The 19,349-nt window shown below is 34.2% G+C and overlaps 2 protein-coding genes across 3 annotated transcripts in view; one reads left to right on the top strand and one right to left on the bottom strand.

The window, feature by feature from the left end:
* Positions 1 to 333: 333 nt before the first annotated feature.
* CETN3 (centrin 3) lies at positions 334 to 19,297 on the bottom strand. Of its 2 annotated transcripts, XM_038532376.1 has the most exons (6): positions 19,141 to 19,297; positions 16,785 to 16,920; positions 14,973 to 15,087; positions 8,410 to 8,601; positions 6,573 to 6,652; positions 334 to 1,730 (listed from the first exon to the last, which is right to left on the bottom strand). In XM_038532376.1, exons 1-5 carry the CDS (start codon positions 19,155 to 19,157, stop codon positions 6,582 to 6,584), a joined length of 531 nt encoding a protein of 176 aa, XP_038388304.1. In that variant the 5' UTR covers positions 19,158 to 19,297; the 3' UTR covers positions 334 to 1,730; positions 6,573 to 6,581. The 2 variants fall into 2 exon arrangements, with proteins under 2 accessions (XP_038388304.1, XP_038388305.1); XM_038532377.1 differs by lacking the exon at positions 6,573 to 6,652 and having other exon boundaries at positions 858 to 1,730.
* The window catches only part of POLR3G (RNA polymerase III subunit G), a 102,933-nt gene continuing 102,744 nt past the window's right edge, over positions 19,161 to 19,349 (top strand). The window contains exon 1 of the mRNA XM_038532370.1: positions 19,161 to 19,281. The gene's annotated coding sequence lies outside the window, so the exon portion shown is untranslated. The remainder of the gene's footprint in view (positions 19,282 to 19,349) is intronic.

Genomic DNA, 19,349 nt, shown 5'->3' with positions numbered 1-19,349 from the left:
GAAAAAGTAGCTTGGATTTTTATTCCAATAAAGTGGCAGAAGACAAGAAAGCCTAGATTGATTGATTAAAATTTTATTTATTTATTCATGAGAGACACAGAGAGAGTCAGAGACAGGAGAAGCAGGCTCCATGCAAGGAGCCTGATGTGGGACTTGATCCTAGGACCCCGGCCGGGATCACGACCTGAAGCAAAGGCAAACGCTCAACCACTGAACCACTCAGGCATCCCAACCTAGATTTTTTGTATCTGTTTTAGTCTTTATTTTTTTTATTCTTTAATTTCCTGGAAATCAACATACTTTGTGATCAATACATAGAAGGCAATTCATCAGTAAGGGTGATAAAAATTTTTTAATTTCAAAGAATATTTGCTGCCCTGGATATTGTTACTACTGTGACACTTATTTCATATTCAAAATTAAATTTTAGTATGATGAGCAATTAGCTTACTTTCTACTTAACTATTTGAAATGGCATCATTGTTATGTTGTTCCCTACTGATTTGTTTGTAAAATTTCTAGTGGGTAATTCTTTATGTAATACTCTCAGAAGCACACATTTCAAGTGCCTCAAATTATTACTGTACTTTAAATTTAAAACAAGAAATCTAAAGAAAGATCACTGAAATAGACAACTTTCTTCCAGAGAGCCCATACCATCAGGAACCAGATTATTAGTGAAGGATCAGCAGAGGTACCAAATCTATCTCCCATAATCATTTGTTTCCCCCACTAACATACATTTCTGTAAGGCAGAGGAGCCCACTAATACCTGGAAATTCTGTCTCTACTGTTTCCTGGTGAATCATAGAATGTTCTTTTATACAGGTAAAACTATCTTAAATGATTTCTGTGGCTTAGTTTTCTACTTTCATCATTGTGACGTTTAATTGAGTGATAATTATTGTAACAGATCAAAATTCCAAAATTTCAATCTTTCACTTTGTCAAGAAACCAGATGATTCAAACTGTACTCAATTAGTTTAAGAGGGAAATATCCAGATTTAACTGTCATAACTTATGTTAAGACACCAGAAATGCTATAGAACATAATACATGAGGATAAATGGGTCTATATGCACATTTTCTCCTTCCAAACTGAAAGACATGACTCTTAAAAAAGGAATTATGCCTCAATTGAGTCGTCATCTTGTACTGAAACATGAAATGCTAAAGTTACAATGGAAAGATGTGCTATTCTATTGTTATTTGTATTTCAGTTTTTGTTTCTGAAACTAGTAGTATAAAGAGAAAAGATATAAGAAAGATACCACTGGTTATAGGTATTTGTAATTATAAGACAGAAAATTTACCATACTTTAAAATACTACTAAAATAAACATTTTATTAATGAAAGTCTGTAACGTGTACATCAAAACAAAAGTGACTGCTGATGCCGAATAAAAAACTTTCAGAGAATGTATACCACATGATTCAATTTTTTAAACTTTATATATATATAAAAGCTGTACTATAAATACAAAGTTAACCTATTAGAGTGCTAACAATACTGTTCATACAAAGAAACTTAACAGTAGTAAAATATGAATACATAAGACACTTATTTTTGGTCCTTTTGGAAAAAAAAGAACTAAGTTGGGTTTTTTTTCTTAACATGGCTCCAAGCACAAAAATAGAATATGAGATGAGAACTGCAACATTCTTAGTGTTTATCCTTGTAATTCTTTAAATGTCACCAGTCATAATAGCAATGAACTCCTCTTGATTTACTGTGGTAAGAAAGAAAATGTAAGTCAGAAATATAAATTTTTTTCACAGAACAATACTAGTATTTTATATTAAGTACCTTCAAATTCTACATTATGCAAAATTGTTAATAAACCAAGACATACTGTTTTGCTTTTACTTCTTTGATAGGAAGTTGATCATGTTTACTAAGTACAGCCTCATGAGTACAAATATGTAACATGTGACAAATATAAATTAATATTCTATAATATTACTGAAAAGACATGATTTAAGTTATAAAGAAGTCCCTCATAATCATAATATGTATATACACTTACAAAAATATTTTTAAAGCTTGACATTTTTAATTTCTTAAATGGTTAAATCTTCTTTATAATCTTTATTCTACTAGTTCATTTAGTAAATCCTTCATAAATAAGCTTAAATCTATCATGCATATATATTTGAATTCTTTTTTTTTTTTTGTATATTTGAATTCTAAAGGAAAATATATTAGATTTAAAAAGTCAAATTGCTTTTTGAACTTTTATACATTTAAAAGCCTACTAAAAAACCAAAAACATAAATAAAAAAAATTGAAACCAGCTCACCAGACTTCAAAGTATCTAGATACAAATTTAATCTTAATTAGCAAGGTAATATAGCAACTATACTACATGGATATAAATACAGAAATAATTACTCATAAAAGGCAAACTGTTAGTTTACCAAAACCATCAATAAAATTCAGTTGGAACTTACAGTTTATATAGTACAAGATTTAAGAAAGCAACCTAGAAATAGGTAACAATCTTATTAAATATAATTTTTTTTAAAGATTGTATTTATTTATTCATGAGAGACACAAAGAGAGAGGCAGAGACACAGGCAGAGGGAGAAGCAGGCCCCATGCAAGGAGCCCTACATGGGACTTGATCCTGGAATTCCAGGATCATGCTCCGGGCAGAAGGCAGGCGCTAACCCGCTGAGCCACCCAGGGATCCCTAAATATAATTTTTTAAATGTATATATACATATACACACAAATTAATAGAGATGTTCAAAAAAGAATGTTTCTTTTTGGTAAAACAGGTGACTTCATGGGCTCCAAAACTTAACACATACCCTAACAATGCACAATTTATGAATGATCATTTTGATAATGATAACAAGAACAATGTAATGAGGAAAAAAGAAACCTGGGTTCCAGTCAGAGCTCTGAGACAGAACAGTTCTGTGTCTTAATTTCTTCATCTAAAAATACTGAACTACAAGATGATCTTTTATGTTGTTTCTACCTGGTAATAAACAGACACCAGGGTTCCTGTTCTATTGTATCTTGCAATTTAAATGAAGATATTAGGTGATATTATAAAATTATTTTTAGTTTTCTTAGCACAACAATGGCATGATAATTATGAAAGATAATATCCTTATTCTTAGCAGATGCATGCTAAAATGTTGGGAAGGTCAAGTTCATGATATATTTTTCAAATGATCCAGAAAAGAAATCTACTACAGACAAAGCAAATATAGTAAAATGCTAATTATTGAATCTAAGTAGAAGGTAGAAAGGTGTTCATTGTATTAAATTAACATTTTTTTCCTCTGTGTTTGAGAAGATTCATAAGGAAAAGCTAGAAAAAAATTAACCAATAAAAAAACATTGAGATAAATATGTACATCAAGAATGAAAAAAGTATACCGGTTCCAGAAACCACAAAGAAAATCAGTTTCAATAAATTATGTAAGTCATGTTTCATAACTGAAACAGAGAACTATTGCTGTATAACACAAAACATGATCTATTATTAAAAACCACATATCTGTGTTGAAAAACATCATAATGGGAAAAATCATTACTTCTGAGAAAAATTTATGTAAGAATAAATCTTGACTTGGGCTCTAAAATAAAAACAGGATTTGGTTTAACAGGAGGTGGAAAGAAAGCTAGGGTAGGAGAACACCATCAGCAATAGTTAAAAAAAAGAAAATAGTGTGAAAATAAACTTGAAGGAGTTAAGAATGAGATGTCCAGAAGCTGAAAATGAATCAGAATCCAAAGATTCCAATATTAAACATCTATAAGACACTATGACAGAGTAGAACAGAATATATAACCTGTAAACTTTCAATGATCTTACAAATTGTAGTAGTGATCTTTAACTTTGGCACTTAAACACATGTCTCAGTATGTTATGAAAGCTATGGCCCCTTTCTCTCCTACTTTAAAAAAGAAAAAAATAATAAGGGAAAGGAGAGGAACTGAGGGGGAAAAATTAGAGAGGGAGACAAACCATGGGAGACTAACTCAGGGAAATGAACAAAGGATTGTGGAAGGGGGGATGAGCAGGGGGTTGGGGTAACTGGGTGATGGGCACTGAGGAGGGCACTTGATGAGATGAGCATTGGGTGACATACTATATGTTGGCAAATCGAACTTCAATAAAAACAAATTAATAAGAAAATAAATTAAAAAGTACAAAATATATAAAAGTTTAAACAATCTCATCATTACACACTTTCATTTAAGAACCTGTGACTTAGTAAATCTAGACTGAGGTATCTAGACCAAAACAAGAAATAAAGTATGTTTTTAAGGAAAACAACATAAAGTAACCTCGAATGATTTGACTATAAATTATTTTAATAGCATAACAGAGCCATGATTAAATTATTCAAAATATGGAATACATGATTTGTTCCTTAAAGACCTAGAACATTTTTCTCTCAATCTGTAAAATTTCAATACTCAAATTTCAAAATTAAGTTTCATGTATCTACCTGAAACCACAAAAGTTAACTTTTCTTATATTTATGTATGAACACTTTAAAGTATTGTAGCAGTTAAACATATTTTAATCTATTCTATAATTTCCACAGCCTAAAAACAGATTACTTAAAACCAAAAAAGTAGAAAGCTGAAAGGAAGAATGTTGCTAAGGAAAGTAAATGAGCTCCTCAGGTACCAGTGAGCCTTTCAGACAATTAAGAAAACCTGTAATGCCTTTGTACATTTAGTTTCATAACCTTCTCTATCAATATTTATATCAAGTTCCTATATTTAATGTAGCACAATGCCTCCCTTTAAATAGGCACCTGATAAAATACTTACTGAATCAAACACTTCATTTTCCTCTACACCGTCTTTTAAAACAAAATTTTCATAAATCAATCATTCCATAGTGTATATCTGTCTTTTAAATAAATATTTTAATAAAGATCTTATTTCTTTGAGAGACAGAGAGCACGAGTGGGGGGAGGGGCAGAGGGTGAAGGAGAAACTGACTCTGCTGAGCAGGAAGCCCAACGTGGGGCTGGATTCCAGGACCCCGGGATCATGACCTGAGCTGAAGGCAGATGCTTAACGGACTGAGCCACCTAGACGTCCCCACTCTGGGTTTTTAAATGCTGCTTTTATTTTTTCAAAAGATTTGGGCAGCCCAGGTGGCTCAGCGGTTTGGCGCCACCCTCAGCCCAGGGCGTGATCCTGGAGACCCCGGATGAAGTCCCAGGTCGGGCTCCCTGCATGGAGCCTGCTTCTCCCTCTGCCTGTGTCTCTGCCTCTCTGTGTGTGTGTCTCTTGTGAATAAATAAATAAAATCTTAAAAAAAAAAAAAGATTTACTTTTATATATCTTGAGAGTGATAATGGGGAAGGGATTCATTCTTTCTGTATCATTGCCACAGCTCTATTTATATTTTACATTGTATCTTCCTCTCCTTTAACTCCTCATTCACCATATTTATTACTCTATATACACAATCTTTAAAAAATTTCATTGCTTCTAAATACTAAAGTGTGAAAAATTCATGAAGACAGAAGAATTACTAAAGTCTACAAAAAAGACAGTAAATACTATGATCTTTACTAGTTTAACATGTACAAAGAAAACAGGTTATATCTAAACCAAACTGCAGCCAAAAGTATCCAAATTAACAAGTTATTATAAAATGTGACTTGTGCTTTCTCAAAAAATGGGCAGTTTTTCATATAGCTGCAGAGATCCATATAAAGCAGTAGTCCAAAGCCAGACGAAATAGATTATAGCTCTCATTGTTTCTAAATATGAAAATGCCTTTCAAGAATAATTTCCTGGACTTGCCATAAGAGTTATACTTAGTATGCCTTGTTTACGAAGTAGATAATGTCAAATAGCTACTACAAATTCTGAATAAGTATTTTTATCAATTGCAAGAGCATTTACACATATAAATAAAAAATAGCAGTATATGTATTGTATACACTGGCAATACTATTATTCATATGGTCTACAGACAATATTTGATGCATACACCTAGACTACATGCAATACTTCAGGAGGACCCCACCCCCAGAAACTCACATCTCAGATTGGAAAGTATTAGATTAGTTGAACTTAATATAATAAGAACACCCTCTCCACACACAAAAAAGACAAATCTTAACAATAAAAGACTATGCATTACTGTATTTTATTTGTAATCAATCACTTGCAAAAATGAGAAAAAATGTTATCTGCCTATTGATCATTTGAATAAGTACAGTAGGATGCCCAAACAACAGTTGTACAGTCACTTAATGTAAAGCAAGCATTGAAAACCAAAGAAATGTTTTAAAGATGCACTAAAATCTTCAAGCAATGGAGCACAGGTGTGAACTCAGAGATTCAAAAGCAGCAAACAAAGCAGACTAACAAGGGATGCGAGAAATGGGCACATTTTCTAGGCAGTTTCACATCAAATTTGAATTTAAGAGGCAGCTTCCTAATTGTTATTTTCTTCTAATGTCAAATGAGGCTAATAACCAAAATCTAATTTGCATGTGCCTAGTACAGGAAAAGAAAATAACTATCTTTTGACACAGGTAAAAGCCATTACTAAAGATTTATGAACTAGACATACCAAAATTCTCTATGCCACTGAAGATAGTACCCTTACAGAATGGAGTTGCTTTAAAGCTAGTTTAGGGCAACAGCCAACAACTGTGGAAGACACAAAAATTTTTAAAATATTAAGGGAGTGGATACTAAATCCAAATATTAGAGTGACATCTTAAGAAATCATTTAAATGTCCTCAAGTTTTAATCATCTTTGTTTTAAAATATAAATAAATCTATCAATACCATTTAAAGAACTAGTATTACAAAGTATTATAATGCTCAAATAATATTTATGTAACTATGAGAAAGTATAATAATGCACAATTCTAAAGGACAATCTACAAACCTGAACTAATACCTAGTCGCTACTGTCTCACCTCCTTATTAAAGCATGCCAGTATTTCCAAGGTAATATATGTATTATGTATATATATATAGTTGATACTGTATCAATATATAACTACTGTAATACATATTCCTGCTCAGGGCTTTAAATCAATAAACATCAGAACACTTACTATGTTCAAGAAAATGCAGGGGAATATAAACATAAGTTAAGATACAAAAAATGGAAAACAAGCTTCCATTTAAGCACCTTCAAATATCTTCCTTTAATACTTAGAACCACCCTGGAAGGTATCACCATTCTCATTTTAATAAATGGGAAGCCAAGACTTAGGAAACATTGAAAACTTGCACAACCTTACATAGCAACTACATAAGTGGTAGAGATTCAATTCGAATTCAGATCTCTATGATTCCAAAGCCTTAGGGCTTTCACACTATGATTCCATAGAGCTCTTATGGGACTTACAATATACTAGAGAGATACACATACATGTAACTAACAGAAGGCATTGCATAAAAGTGTCAAAATACTTTGTTCTTCTAAATGATTCACAGAGACCACTAGAAAAGGCTTTTGAGAAAAAGATGGGGTTTGAAATGATCCAGAGAGAAAGACAAACATTAATTAGCAGACAGAAATTGGCAATTAGAACATCCGAGGATTAAGGAATGGCATGACGAAAAAATGCACAGTATATACAAGTGTTTTCAGGATAGACTGTATTTGGTCAAAGTCTGTATGTGTGGGAGGTGAAGGTTAAAGGAGAAAAGTGGAAGACCACAGTGGAAAATAAAACCAGATAGTTAGGGCAGAACATATCTTAGAAAGCTTTGAAATTTACTCTGTAGGCACTGAAGAATCATTCAGCATTTGAAGAAGGTAATGACATCATCAAACCTGTTCTTTAGGAAAAGTTATCAATAGATTAAATTAGAGGGTAGAGTCCCACAGGCTTAGAGGGCAATTAGGAAGTTAGAGGAACCACATCTGCCTTCTTCATTGTGTAGCATCAGTTAGCACACAAGGCACGGTATCCAGCAGGCATTCAAAGAAATAATGAATGAGGCTATGATAAAATTCCTACAAAGAAATTAGGGCCTGAACTAGGGCGGCAGCAGTAAATAAAGATACAAAAAAAGATTCAAAACATTTAAAGGGTAGAACCAATAGAACTTACAGATTAGAAGTGTATGTAGGTTAACAAAGAAGGCATTAAAAACTGATAGTTTATTGAGTATCTGAAATTTTGGTGATGCTTCATCCTCGAAGAAAAGTACCTTCTTGGTACTCATATTACTGGAACCACATATTACAAACAGTACAGTTGGTTTTAAATCATTCTGAATTAAATTATGTGAAATGTTTATGCAAAAAGCCCATTACAAGAAGACATTTACACCAAACACAGACAGTCTGCAATGGGTCTTGAAAATCATTTGATTTTAGAAAAATTTACTATATGCATATATCAGGAATAATACCTGGAATATATGTTTTACCCAAAACTTACTTTCTCCATCACCATCTTTATCAAATTCTTCTATCATAGCCCGAAGTTCTTCATCACTCATGTTTTCACCCAATTCTCTGGCAACACGTCGCAAATTCCTCAAGCTTATTTTACCTGAATCATCATCATCAAACAGTTTAAATGCCTTTAATATTTCTTCATGTGGATCTCTTTCCAATATCCAGTCTGTCACTACAGTTAAAAAAATTGTTTTTAATTTAAAAACACTTTGTAATCACAAATGCATTCATCTGTTAAATCAACTAAGTATTAGATGAAAAGTTATGAATCTTTCAACATTTAGTTTGATAATAAACTGCCAAATCAGAGCCCAAGAAACCAAAAAGATAAACGTGAAATTACAAATATGAAATCCATATTTTAAAATTTAATCTTTACATTATCAACAATTCATCCTATTACAAGAGTAAGCAAAACTAACTCACATAAAGGCAAAATAAAACGGATTATATACCATATTTATTTAAGGTCTACTATTATCAAGAATTGTACTAGGCTCCACTGACAGCAAGCACAAAAGTCTAGGAGTTTGTTACTTAGTCGTAGAGATGATATGCCAACAAAACAATTCAGACTCGTTAGATAAGAAAAGTTGGATGGCTGAACTTAATAGTAACATTACTGTTCTCAAATTAAATTCAATTTAAAGGAAAAAAATCATGACAAATTAATAAAATGCACTGCCAAATTGATAAAGACACAATGTCAGATGAAAATTCCGCTGATATCTTCATGATTTAAGGAACTTCCTGGTTTTCCAAAACACAAAAACTAGTTTTCAAAAGGACCATGATTACAGTAATAAAGTCCCTCCACTGAAAAAAGAAAAAGAAAAGGTCTGGAAAGATATCCCAAAAGCTATGCCCATTTTGTTCAGCAAGATAACTCTCAGACAACTAAAAGTGAGAAATATCAGATCTCAATAGTAATAATGTATTTTGGTAGGCTAAGTGTAATAATATCTAATAATATAGTAAGCTTAAACAATATTTTCAGTCTTTAATCAATAGCCACAATAAAAAAATTTTTTTTCACAATAACAAAAATTAAAAAATTTGTGGTAGAAAATTTTTTAAGTTACTAGATCAAATTCTGAAAATATCTAAGTAAACATCTCTGAAGCAATTCCACATGCTAGTTGACTACTACAACAAAAATTATTTATGACTTTCACTGTGCCATTAAAAATAATTCAGTCTTGGTGAGGTTTATAGAATCATTAAAAACTTGCACCAGTGTTTGTAGATGGAAAGTACTGGAATGTTTAATGCACCCAAAAGGAAGAATACAATTCAAGCCCACAAAAAATTATTATTGTTTTGCTGCAGTGTCATATTTGGTTGAGTAAGCTTTATTTTTTGTTTATTTTTTTTAGATTTTATTTATTTATTCATGAGAGAGAGAGAGAGAGAGAGAGAGGCAGAGACACAGGCAGAGGGAGAAGTAGGCTCCATGCAGGGACCCTGACGTGAGACTCGATCCCGAGTCTCCAGGATCAGGCCCTGGGCTGAAGGCGGCGCTAAACCACTGAGCCACCAAAGCTGCCCCTTGAGTAAGCTTTAGAATAAGCACCTATTTGAGCTAATGTTAAATCGTCTACATATATATATTTAGTAGTTTTCTATTATCCATTAATTGTACCCAAAAAGTCTTTCAAGTAACTAATTGAAGTATATTACTATAAGTATGCAAATCACCAAAGCTCATAAATATTCAATCAAAAAGGAGTTGGCATATATACAGCCATAACACCAAAATAAAATACCATGCTTAACTCTATGGCTCATACTCAACTTATTTTGAATTTAGTCCCAACAAAAAAGCAGGACAAGGAAAAAAAAAGTGTTAAGAAATTTTCTTCACCAATTAAATAATTTACATGACAGGTGAACCAAAAAAGCAGCTTGCTGAAAGTATTAATGTACTTAAAGAAGCAACAGGGTGATGTGGGGAACAGATGGGGCTCCAAGATGTATAAATTCTTATCCCACTAGTGCTTTAATTGTGTTAGTTACTTCAGACTTATGTGTATATATAATCTTTTATCAATACTTTGCCTTAGAATACAACTTTTCTTGGGAATTATAAATACCCATCATTCTGGACAGCTAAAACATTGTAAATTTATGGTGACTCTCTTCCATGCTTTCATGCTCTACTCCTATTCCACAAAGTAGAATTTAATTACAAGAAATACACTTTTTTTCCCCAATGAAAATAAATCACTAGCATACAGTTAAGGTGTGTTCAACCTAATTCACAAATCTCTGTCCTTGTAATTCTGTTTTTAAAAAAACTTATTACCAGAATTATACTTCCTCAAAATAGTAGGACCTACACATTACAAAAATTACTTAAAAACATAGCACATTAAAAGTTTATCAAAAATCATTAAAAGTACTGCTAGAAATATAGCTTCAGGTGTATTTCTCACTGCCTTTTAGGTTTTTTTTTTTTTTAAAGATTTTATTTATTTATTCATGAGAGACAGAGAGAGAGAGGCAGAGACACAGGCAGAGGGAGAAGCAGGCTCCATGCAAGGAGCCCAACGTGGGACTCAATCCTGGGACTCCAGGATCACACCCTGGGCTAAAGGCAGGCACTAAACTGCTGAGCCACCCAGGGATCCCCGCCTTTTAGGGGTTTCTATCCTAAAATACAAGTTACTTTAAACTTAACTTTTTTTTAAAATAAAGTATCTTTAAAAACAAAAAGATTTATTCATTTATTCCTGAGAGACACACAGAGAGAGGCAGAGACACAGGTAGAGGGAGAAGCAGGCTCTATGCAGGGAGCCCGATGTGGTACTCAATCCCAAGACCCCGTGATCACACCCTGGCCGAAGGCAGATGATGCTCAACCCCTGAGCCACCCAGGCATCCCTAAACTCAACATTTTGGAACCCAAACTCCTCCTACTATCACCAAGATAGTGTTTGATGCCCCACCTCCAAAAAAGATAACAGCACATTTAACAGATAGTCTCCCATATTTGAAGTCTGAACATTTTGAATCCCATAAACCTAATCAATGATTAATTACCAGAATACTGAGGATACTACCTTTTTTACTCTTAAATGTGTGTCTTTTCATTCTCACCACCCTCAGCATAAAAAGTCTATTATTTTCCTGTCTGCAGTCTCACTCCCCTGAAACCCATCTTTAATACCCTCAACAGTTACCTTTCTAAAATATATCATCTTCTCTTCCTCAGAAACTTAAAATGATCATCTGCTGACTAAAGTCCATGCTTGGGACGCCTGGGTGGCTCAGCGGCTGAGCATATGCTTTTGGCCCAGGGCATGATCCTGGAGTCCTGGATCGAGTCCCGCATCGGGCTCTGTGCATGGAGCCTGCTTCTCCCTCTGCCTGGGTCTCTGCCTCTCTCTCTGTGTGTCTCTCATGAATAAATAAATCTTTAAAGAAAATAAAGTCCAAGCTCTACATCTGATGCAAGACTTTACCTATTTGACCCAATCCTATCTTTCCATTTCCCTAACTTCGACAGTAAGAACTACCTGAAGTTTCTCAAACATACTATATACTTTTACTATACTGCTCTTTGTTGCTGTTTTCTTTGCCTGCAGTGTCTTTCTGTACTTGCTCCCACAATCTCAAGATAAAATGCTAGTCACATTCCCAAAGGCCCAAATTAAAAATCCCCTCTGCAAAGTCTTCTTCAATTGCTCGAGACCAGGAAATGACAATTCTTTTTTTGTTAAAGGCCAGATAGTAAATATTTTAGGTTTTGTGGAGAGTATAAGGTCTTTGACTCAACTACCTTATCTGCCAAGACAGCACAAAAGCAGTATAAAAGACGAGGTACTGTGGAAGCAAGAGCTGAATTTGGCCTAAGGGGTGTAGTTTGCCAACTCCTTCTCTAAACAAAATTATAATTTACCACAGAACATTATAGTTTGTTATTACCTACATTCAAATAGTAAGCTCCTTGAAAGAACCTTAGTAACTTTTAATTCCTCTCCCTCAACCCATTGAAGTACCTAATACCAAAAACTTCAGCAAATGTTTGTTAAATAAGCAAAGCAAAAACAATAATAAATATTCTTTTCTAAATAGGCAATGGAATGATTAGTTTGTGCCCAAAAAAAGAGGGAGTACAAATATCTAACTTATCTTGGTCTTATTTTGAAGGAGCAATTCCTAAAACGCCTTTGTTACTCACTAACCTCAAGCTGTCTAGATTCTTAAGTTACATTAAATATATTTTAATATTTTTTTCTAACAGTGGAAAAATTCTGGTTTAATATTAGACTTCCTCCAGAAATAGCTGTGGAACAGTATCCTTCAATAGTAATAGATAATACATAAAATTATGTATTAACCAGAATCAAATGTTCTGGTTCAGAGTTACTTGTTCCAAAGTATAAAATAGACACTCATTTGTGGTCAGTTATCATTGAAAAGTAATTAACAAATGGAGAAAATATACAGTTCTTGGCTGTTTGATTTCTAAACAGTAATAAATTTTTATTTGACTACTGGTATTTTCAATAGGTAGCCTTTAAGATAGCTAAAGTATGTGCTAAGTTGGTCAAAAGTTCTATCTTTCAAAGTCAGAGCAGATGTTTAGCCATGGTCATTTATTCTGGAAAGAACCCAGTATCAGCGGCTCCAATAATAACATAGAAAAATGAAGGGTAAGGAAAGGGTGAAGATGGCATGGGACTCTGACTTCAACTGCTAATAAAATCACATTTTAAAACTGTATTTACTTAAGATGTTATAATATGTTGCATAAAATCATTAATGACGATGATACAATGCCTAAAATAGCCTGCAACTATGAAAAAAATGTAATCAGAAAAACATGAATACAAGACTTTTTATGTTCAAGTGGATACATACACAATTATTTCCGGGTACTAAAGCAAAGTGAAACAAAGACAATTTTTTAAAGTAATAATAACAAATACTAAATAGTACTTACTATTATAGCTAGGACCCCTTCTAATAAACATTTGACATATTTTATGTATTAACTTATTTATTCCTCCCAAAAATCACAAGATACTACAACTATCCCACTATATATAGCTGCAAATGAGTCAGAGACAAGAAAAATGACCAAGTCATACAAAAACCAATATCTGAACCCAGGCAATTTGGTTCTAAAATGTCCATGATAAACCACTACATTGTATCAAATGTGCCTGAACTGTAGCTCTTTCCTAATAGTATCATTGCCACTATATCCTAATACCTGTTTCTATAAATTAACAATCTAAGTTGGAACTTGGACTAAGATCACTAACTGTAGAAGAACTTCAATAATGAAAGACTAAAAGAATAAAGATGGTTCCCTCCCCCTTCTCAAGTAAATAAGTCTACAGATTAGGAAAAACAACAACAATAACAACAATATGCTCCCCAAGAGATGAGCTGCCTTTCTAAACAGTTATTTCTTAATTTATAAAGTGGGGATATTCTGTGTTGTTCTTCCTTTCTCTTTTAGGTTTATCCTTTAATTTTCCTCTTCCTCACCTTGGTTTTGAGTTTTCAAATTAAAAAAATAAAACCAATGATTTAATGATATGAATCTATCTTTTCCAAACTCCCATTTGTTTTTGCTTTCTGTACTGCTTCATGCAGTACAATATTCATGCTGAATATTTACACAAAAGGTTTGTAACTGGATTTGTTTCTAAATTTTTAAAATATCTTAAAATAACTATATGCTTATATCATGACCCATATTAAGTATTACTGCTTTAGAAAATTAAACTCTGAATAGATGCACATTCTATGTATAATATTCTATGCAATATATTTAAATCATAATAACAAAGGCCTTGCTTTCCAGAATCTTCTATTCTAAAAAAGCTTGATATATGCTATAACTAATTCACTAAAATCAACTATATAAAAATTCAATCATATTAAGCTCATGACACATTATGCTTAGTTGGTTATTCTAAAATGTTTTCTCCTGCTTGAGTTTGCCAAATGCCTTTATTACAATCCTCTCCCCATTCTCAACTTTAAACAGATGACTTTATTCACTGAGATCAAGTCATACAGAATATGCAGCCCCTTATAAGCTTTGTCAACCTGAAGGCATGCACTTCATCTTCAGCCAAAGATACCAAATGCTATAGGTTTTCTCTTCTCCCACTCTGCCAACAAAAATCACACACCAGAATGGTCTTAGGAAATATTTTCCAAACAAAAGGATACCAAATTTTCTGTTTTAGTCTAAGAAAATAATTTTTTGATCACCTTTTTAGTTTTATCACATGATATAAACTTAGGAAGACATCATTCCACAAAAAGCTACATAATAGTTCCTTAATTAGAATCTTCAGAACAAAAGACAAAATGATAAATCCCATAGTGAAGCTGTAAATCTTATTTTTTTCTTTGAAAATAAGTAAGAAGAGTGCCCCCAAATCCCTATAATAATATCTACATTATACAGCAATGTTCAATAACAAAATTCCATAACCCAGAGAATTAAAAAAAAACTAATATTAACCAGATAATTTCCTAACAAGTGCTAATTACAAAGACTATTAAAATACACACCAACTTCATTAAAATCTTCAAAGGTGATTTTCCCTGTGGCTTCTCTGTCATAATCTTTAAGAATCTTCAGTACATCAGCTTTTTTTACATCAAACCCCAAGGCTCTCATTGCCACCTTTTGGATTAAAAGGGAAAAGCAAATTATAAAGCACTCTTTCAAAAGAAGTGACTTCCAATTCTTAAATAAGTTTTTACAACTTAAGAGATGTCAGCACATTAATAAAACATTTAAATCTTTTGCAAGTTTTATGTCTCTTAAAAAATCAAAGTGATAGCTTTTCTCCACTACTGAAATAGCAACTTTTTCATTTACATATCCTTTTTTATATGACAAACCAATCAAATGTTTATAAAATACACCATACAAGACTGACTTACTGTACAAATCATTTTAACAAATTATTTGTTCTCAAATGATTACCAAAATGAAAAAAAGTATAGCATAAATATTAAAAATGTATACAACAGAAGAGATAAAAAAATTAAAGTAAGAGTTATCATGAGACTCTACATGATTAGTTATTAAGTAAATAGTCCAGGCCCTGAGTTTAAAGAAAGAAAAGATCTTGTTACTATTAACAAAAAGGAGAGACAGGATACTGATTAAAGAAATCTTACTCGGAAAGGTTCCATTTGTTCCCTGATATATGGATGAAATAAAGTAGAAGAGCACTGAGAAAAGGATGACTGGCATTAAAACAGATACCATAATATATAGGCTTAAGGACAGTGAACAGAGCAGCTTACCATACCTGAACCGGAAGAGCTCAGGTGGAAACAAGTCCTTAGCAATGAGAAAAGTAGGTAGTAGTAAAAGTGTGGGGAGTATTCAATAAAAATAAAAGGAATCTGAACTTTATGCAGTGTACAATGAGGAGCCACTAAAGGTTTACGAACAATGAATAATAGGAGGAAAGAGTCTTAGAAAGGTGAATCTAATGGTAGTATACAGAGCAAACCAGAAATGGAGAAAACATTTAAGAAGATCCAGGTATGAAGTAAGATCCCAAACCAAGATAATAACAATGGTAACAAATGGAAGAGACAGGGCAGCCCGGGTGTCTCAGCAGTTTAGCACCATCTTCAGCCCAGGGCGTGATCCTGAGAACCTGGGATCGAGTCTCAGTCGGGCTCCCTGCATGGAGCCTGCTTCTCTCCCTGTGCCTGTCTCTCTCTCTCTGTGTCTCTCATGAAAAAATAAATAAAATTAAAAAAAAAAAAAAAAATGGAGCTACCAAAATGTCGCCTTTCTCATGCTGAGTGTGAGATCTGTACTACCCTAAACTTTAATTTTCCCTCACATCTTTATAAATAATTCTAGGCCCTAAAGTTGACATTTTCCCCCATTAGCACTGCGTTGACATCAGACATCACTTATATTGTTTGCACTAGAGAAAGTATGTACAGAATGTATTACTAACGTGTTCCAATTAAAAGAACACTCTCACAATGTGAAAAAAGAATGAGTCATACACAAATGAAAAAAAAAAAAACCCAGCAGTGGCAAAAATACAGTAAGAACTGTTTAAAACCTATAGTTTGAAATCTTTTTATTACATGAGTGAAAATAAGGCCCTACCATAGTAATATACTTTTATATTTAAAATACTATTCGCTTCACAGTGTGAAAAGGAAAGTCTAAAAAGATGCTAGTATTTAATTTTATTATAGCACTTAACTGTGAACATCTCAAATGGTTTCATATTTCCACAACCAGTTTAGTTAAAATACTTTAGATGGGTTATTTTAGCCAACTATAGAAAATGCAAACAATTTTAACAGAAAAATATACATTTTAAAGTACATTATTACCTTTAGTTCATGATAATCTATTGCTTCATCTTTGTCTGTGTCAAACAGTTCAAAAGCATCTTTAATTTCTTGTTTCTGTTCTTCAGAGAGTTCTCTTCTTTTTTTTCTCTTTGTTTTGTCTACTACAAGCTCATTTCTATGAAATGAGAAGAAAAGTCTATTCAGTCTACTTTAATTCTATTCTCCTACACATCTAGATAATTAAAATTTCAAAATGCGACAAAGAAATTAAACAAGGAAGAATTTTTTTAATTTCTAAAAAGGAATTATTTGAGAGAAAAATGAAATTTTTCTTCCCATGAGTCAAAGCCTTGCTCAATCCATAGTCTAAGCTGCTATAAATCTGCACTTTCCAAAACTGAAAAGTGTTACATGTTATTATAAGAAAAAAAGGACCTAACTTTCTTTCCTTCTGGCTTTGTATTTATTCTGATATTAATGTGGAAGAAATAACTGTGAATAAAAAAATTATTCATCACAGAAATCGCAACAAAACTAAAGCACTCCTACTTATTAACATTACTCTACAACATAGTATTAAACTAATCAAAGGAAAATTCATAATTGAGGATCATTGCATATTTGGCTTACTTTTGAGAGCATTTATAAGTTATCAAAATTACTACCAAAAAAAGCGTATCACTTAACAATTAACTTACAAAGTTTGTGGCATTGTGGGTTCAAAGTGATTTACAGTACACATTGCTAAGTTTGGGGCTTTATTTATAATTTCTTCCATTGATATTAACAAATCAACCGAAATACTGAAGTCTAAATATACCATGAAAATTAAAAGCCAAAACAAGAATGTTTGTGCTAATTTTCTATATTTTTTAAATTTCTTAAAAGGAATTATTTGAGAGAAAAATGAAATTTTTCTTCCATGAGTCAAAGCCTTGCTCACCCCATAGTGAAGAGTCCATGGTTTTCTAAATTTCACTTGTAAATTTAGATATAGCTTCTCCTAAATCCTGGAAATTTCTTGAAAGTAGATTTTATTTAAAAAGGCAGAAATGGGGATCCCTGGGTGGCCCAGCGGTTGAGCACCTGCCTTCAGTCCAGGGCGTGACCCTGGGGTCCCGGGATCGAGTCCCTGCACCGGGCTCCCTGCATTGGAGCTTGCTTCTCCATCTGCCTGTGTCTCTGCCTCTCTAACTCTCAAGAATAAATAAATGTTAAAAAAAAAAGGAAAAAAAAAAAAAAAAGCCAGGTATGTCTTAAGAGATACTCATCTTAGTGTTCCAAAATTTCGAATGGTGCCGCAACATCCGTACAAGAAGTTTGAAACCAATTTCCTAACACTTTGAAATGTAAAGCCTAGTTGATTTTATTTAATAAAAACACCTTACCTATTTGCCTGTGTTTTGCTTTCTAAAAACCTACCACAAAACCGTCAAGAGACAGACGATCAGAAGATGACCAGGAGACCTATAGTAATAAACAGAGCGGGGGGACAACCTTTCACAAGACACCTGACTTCGCGCGAACAGGGACCCCAGTCCCCGCGGTCACCTTCTCTGGACGGCCAGGTCAACAGCAGGACCCGCCACGGGGTCGAGGCAGGGCTGCCACCATCATCTCCCAACCCAAAGCCGCACCTGTTCAGAAAGGCGTAACCACCTTTTTTTTTTTTTTTTTTTTTTTTTTTTTTAAGGTGCAACGTGTAAAAACATCTAGGTGCTGCTGCTGCTGGGGGCAACGAACGGGGTTAGAGATTGGAAGTCAATGAAAGGTAAACAAAACTAAAAAAAAATTTTTTTTTGAGAAATCAATTAAAGTCATTTATATGGGTCGCCCGTTATATCTTAAAGCAGGGCCCCAGGATAAGAGCAAGGAAGAGTTTAAAGCTCTTTCCAAAATTTATAGCTCGGTCTGACGGCTGCAGGGGCTGCAGGGGCTGCAGGGGCTGCAGGGGCTGCAGGGGCTGCAGGGGCTGCAGGGGCTGCAGGGGCTGCAGGGGCTGCAGGGGCTGCAGGGGCCGGAGACCCGGAGGGCGGAGCTGAACCCAGGGAGGCTCCCCGGCCTGACTTCGCGGAGAAACACCGCGAGAAGAAGCATCGCGATATTTCACTCCCTCCTCCCAACTAGAAACCCATCTCCTCGGTGGTGCAAAGCCCGACGCGCTGATACAGACGCTAACTACCTCGGCACAAATGCACGGGACTCCTCACCTGCGGAGCACCAGGGCCCCCAGGGTGAGGAATCCGAGCCAGGAAGGCTGGCCGAGGCTCCTCGCCCTCATCCCAAAATGCATCCCCTTCCAGCTCGCCTCGGCCCAGCTACCTCCCTTCTACACACGCCAGCCCTGGGGCCCGCTGCGAGGTGTGGAGGGCATTGCGGCCTCCTCATTACCGACCTCAGAGCTAAACTCATTTTCTCTTCGGACAGAGACGTTCCCCTCGAGAACGACTTTAACGCCCTGCCCAAGGCAGCACGACTTCCACAAGCCGTTCAACAGACACCAACGACCTCAGCGGCCTCAAGGACCTCCCACAAGGTAGACGCTTCGGAGTCGGATTGGTTGACGTTGCTAACAGCCCGCCCATTGAGGCGGAAGCGTCCCTG

This window comes from Canis lupus, chromosome 3 (genome assembly GCF_011100685.1).
Source record: "Canis lupus familiaris isolate Mischka breed German Shepherd chromosome 3, alternate assembly UU_Cfam_GSD_1.0, whole genome shotgun sequence".
NCBI lineage: Eukaryota > Metazoa > Chordata > Mammalia > Carnivora > Canidae > Canis > Canis lupus.
Note: the sequence above shows the minus strand (reverse complement) of the source record. Positions and strands in the feature narration are given on the sequence as shown.

Excerpts from the sequence above, each read along its gene's own strand:
- CETN3 (XM_038532376.1), bottom strand. Across the intron at positions 15,088-16,784 it reads TAGATTATCATGAACTAAAG|GTGGCAATGAGAGCCTTGGG; the intron begins GTAATAATGTAC and ends TTAATCCAAAAG. Across the intron at positions 6,653-8,409 it reads TAAAGATGGTGATGGAGAAA|TTGTTGGCTGTTGCCCTAAA; the intron begins GTAAGTTTTGGG and ends TGTCTTCCACAG.